The 3,382-nt window shown below is 36.7% G+C and overlaps 1 protein-coding gene across 1 annotated transcript; it reads right to left on the bottom strand.

Moving 5' to 3' along the window:
- Positions 1-364: 364 nt before the first annotated feature.
- Positions 365-3,382, bottom strand: LOC127119960 (monosaccharide-sensing protein 2). Its single transcript, XM_051050342.1, has 5 exons — positions 2,979-3,382; positions 2,333-2,899; positions 1,373-2,235; positions 1,040-1,227; positions 365-948 (listed from the first exon to the last, which is right to left on the bottom strand). The coding sequence occupies exons 1-5, from the start codon at positions 3,055-3,057 to the stop codon at positions 492-494; spliced, it is 2,154 nt and encodes a 717-aa protein (XP_050906299.1). The 5' UTR covers positions 3,058-3,382; the 3' UTR covers positions 365-491.

Here is a 3,382-nt window from a genome sequence, read left to right as displayed (position 1 = left end):
CTTTCTACAAGATGACAAAGCGCTCATTGACGCAATAAAAAAAGCTTATACTTGGGATTCAGACATTTTTTTGTAGAAACTTTTCGTTACCATGTTATTATCACCTTCAATAAATCGACCAGAACATATTTGACGAACCTCTTGAAAATACTTATTAGGTGACATTGTATATGATCAAAGGAGACTATAACCAAACCCAGGATACTTTAAAATATACTTATTTATCTTTAACACTTTGTGTCCATTTAAAATATAACTAACACTTGAAATTTAAATTTCATTAGATTTAACATGCTTATGTTTACTTTGAACCTATTTGTTTTTCACTATCCTGTACACTGCTATTTTCCTTTGGCAATTTAAATTTTATAAAAAATTCATGTTGTCCATTCATTACTAAACACTACTGCTGTATGTTCTATGATTAAAGTTGTATTACATGCAAAAACTAACATTCCTGTGCAATCATATTCATATCATTTAGACATTAATTAATCTTTGATTCCAAATTCTGCAGGATCAGTACCAGGCTTTGCACCAAGAGCAAAAAACTCAATAATAACTTCCAAAGGCATACCCTTTGTTTCAGGAACTTTTAAGTAAACAAATATCCATGAAATGATGCAGCCACCAACAAATAGAGAGAAGACGCCGCTGAGACCGAGAAGTTGGAGCAAATAAGGGAATGTCAATGTGACAACCAATATGCAGGCCCAATATGTAAGAGAAGTAAGAGAAATGCAGATTCCGCGAACACTAGTCGGGAAGATTTCTGAACATATGATGCTGGGAATAATGCCAAGTCCCATGCAGAAGACACTTTCATAGACCACAACACTGATAGCTGAAATTGATGCATTTAGGACAGGGCTGAGTTGAAAAAACTGTCTCAATACTAATACTAGGAGACATACTATTAAAATCGGTATTGTGTACAGCATGATTGACCTGTCATGAGAAAATAAACAAAGTTATTTGTCATGAATGTTGGATTTTATGAGATAGATTAGCTAGCATTGCAGACACAAGATAAACATACCTTCTGCCAGCAACATCCATGAGCCTTACAGAAATTGCTATACAAGGAAGCATACAAAATGATATAATCATATTAACAAGAAAAGAAGCAGATATTGAACTGATGCCTAAATTTGATAGAAGAGCTCCTACTCCTGCTTGCTCAAGAATCTGAGGAGCATAGAAAAGAAATCCATTTATGCCAGCAGCCTGCAATGTGTATTATTGATTTTCAGAATCGGATCGAAACAAGTTCGTTTATAATCAATTTTTTTATCGAATATCAACTATAGAATGATACAGTATACTCGAGTGATGTAATGTAATACTAAGACACAATACAAACTAATTGTACCTGTTGAAGAATTTGAAGTCCTATTCCAACAATTAACGCGCGCTTGACACCTGGTTCTAGAAGAGCTCTCCACTTCGGACCTTTTGCAGCGACTTCTGTCATACTCAACGCATAACTAGTTCCAAGAACTGACTGACTGACTATACCAGCAGCCTGAAAAGCTTCGCCACCATCTATAGGCATGTCATAGCCAGAAGTTGAAACAAACGAAATATGCGGAGCCTGAGACACTGCAGCCGTAGAAGGATCTGCATGCAAATAAACCCTTTGGAGTCCTTCTCTTTTCCCACCCATTGCATCATCACTTGATTTGTAAACCAATTGCCAACCTCCACCGATGTCTGTATTTCTCGGTGTTTCAACGTCATTTCCATGAACCAAACTGCTATGGCTTCTCATACCTAACATGTCCTTAGATCCATAAGCCCTATCAGCACCGCTGAGAAATGGATTCAACGGAGCACGCAGGTTGTCACTTGTACCGAACGGGCTAGACTCTGGATCTCCCGTGCTAAATATACTATTAGCATTGTTAATCAACATGCTATTCGAACGACCGTTCTCGATGAGAGTACTCCCGTGTAAACTTCCAAATAGGTTGACAATAGGATCTTTGAGATTAGCAGTTGCTTGAGATGCAAAGCTTCCGTGCCGAGACAACATACTATGCAATAGCATGCTATCTTGCCCATTCACAGGTTGAGCAATCATTGTAACTCCCTCATTAGGTCCATATAATTTTATATAATCTTTTCCTGCTTCTTGGTTGATAAGGATCTCACTAGCTGGAGCAACTACATATTCTTCAATGGAAATGTCTTCACCCCCAGGCCTGAGACCCTCCGCGAGCAAAGCCAGCTCCCCTATAAATCAAACACAGCAGATTCCTAATCAGTTGAGAAATAACGTTGCAGAAAATATAAAGCTAACAATAACAAGCAAAGGCTAATTAAGTGTAACCTGAGACATCATCGACGCGTCGAAGTCTTTTCAAAACTTTCTCAGCCTCAAGGATTCGACCTTTGCTTACAAGCCATCGAGGAGATTCAGGGAGATAAAACACAGTCAAGAAAAAATAAACAACAGAAGGAATAGAAATAACACTAAGCATAACTCTCCAACTAGGCGACGGCATCAAGGACATGAAGAAAACAAGAATGTAAGCCAGAAACATTCCAGCAGAGCAAGAAAACTGTGCAAGAGTGTTCAACTGTCCTCTAATATCAGGTGGTGCTATCTCAGATATGTAAAGTGGATTAAAAGTAACAGCTAGAGCAATGGCCACGCCTTTGATAATCCTCGACAATAAAACAACAGTAACATTAGGAGCCCACAACATTACCAAACCACCAATGATAAACATAACAGAAGATGTTATCAACATAGGTCTTCTTCCAACCATATCAGAGATTGTTCCAGAAAATATGGTGACAACAGTTGCAGTTATAAAAGACATTGACACAATCAGCCCTTCGAGTGTTGGATCCTTTTCCAATTCAAATTCTTGTTTGATGTAGGTCATAGCCCCTGCAGAACAGGCACAAAAACACATTTTAAACTGAAAATACTATACAAGTAGATCAGAAAAGATTGAGAAAAACAAAACCTGCAATGGTTGAACTTTCCCATCCATTAAGTAGATTCCCAAGTGTAGCAACAACAGCAATAATCACAACCTCCATCATTCCAACAAGAAACTTTGGAGTGTTGATTTCAGGTGACTAATGTTTTCAATGGAACATATCTAGATGATGTGTCTCTGTGTTCACTTTGACTTTGAATATATCATATCAAGTTTATATGGCAATAAATATAAAAGTAATGAATATAATTATTCTTTAAGATTATAAATATTTGTAAAAGAACATCATGTTTTGAGTTGTCAAATCATCTTTTAACCCCTATCACTTTAAATTTCTTTTCACTTCAAAAAAACGGAATTCATATTTAAGCAATAAATATTATATTGAAAAGGAAAAAAAAACGATATATGTATCATGCCAAGTGTTT

This window comes from Lathyrus oleraceus, chromosome 2 (assembly GCF_024323335.1).
Source record: "Lathyrus oleraceus cultivar Zhongwan6 chromosome 2, CAAS_Psat_ZW6_1.0, whole genome shotgun sequence".
NCBI classification, from domain to species: Eukaryota; Viridiplantae; Streptophyta; class Magnoliopsida; order Fabales; family Fabaceae; genus Lathyrus; species Lathyrus oleraceus.
Note: the sequence above shows the minus strand (reverse complement) of the source record. Positions and strands in the feature narration are given on the sequence as shown.

Bases quoted from the DNA above. Each gene is read 5' to 3' on its own strand.
- LOC127119960 (XM_051050342.1), bottom strand. From the start codon at position 3,057: ATGATGGAGGTTGTGATTATTGCTGTTGTTGCTACACTTGGGAATCTA. The intron at 1,228-1,372 runs GTACAATTAGTT...TACACATTGCAG, and splicing joins GACTTCAAATTCTTCAACAG to GCTGCTGGCATAAATGGATT. The intron at 949-1,039 runs GTATGTTTATCT...TTCTCATGACAG, and splicing joins ATGGATGTTGCTGGCAGAAG to GTCAATCATGCTGTACACAA.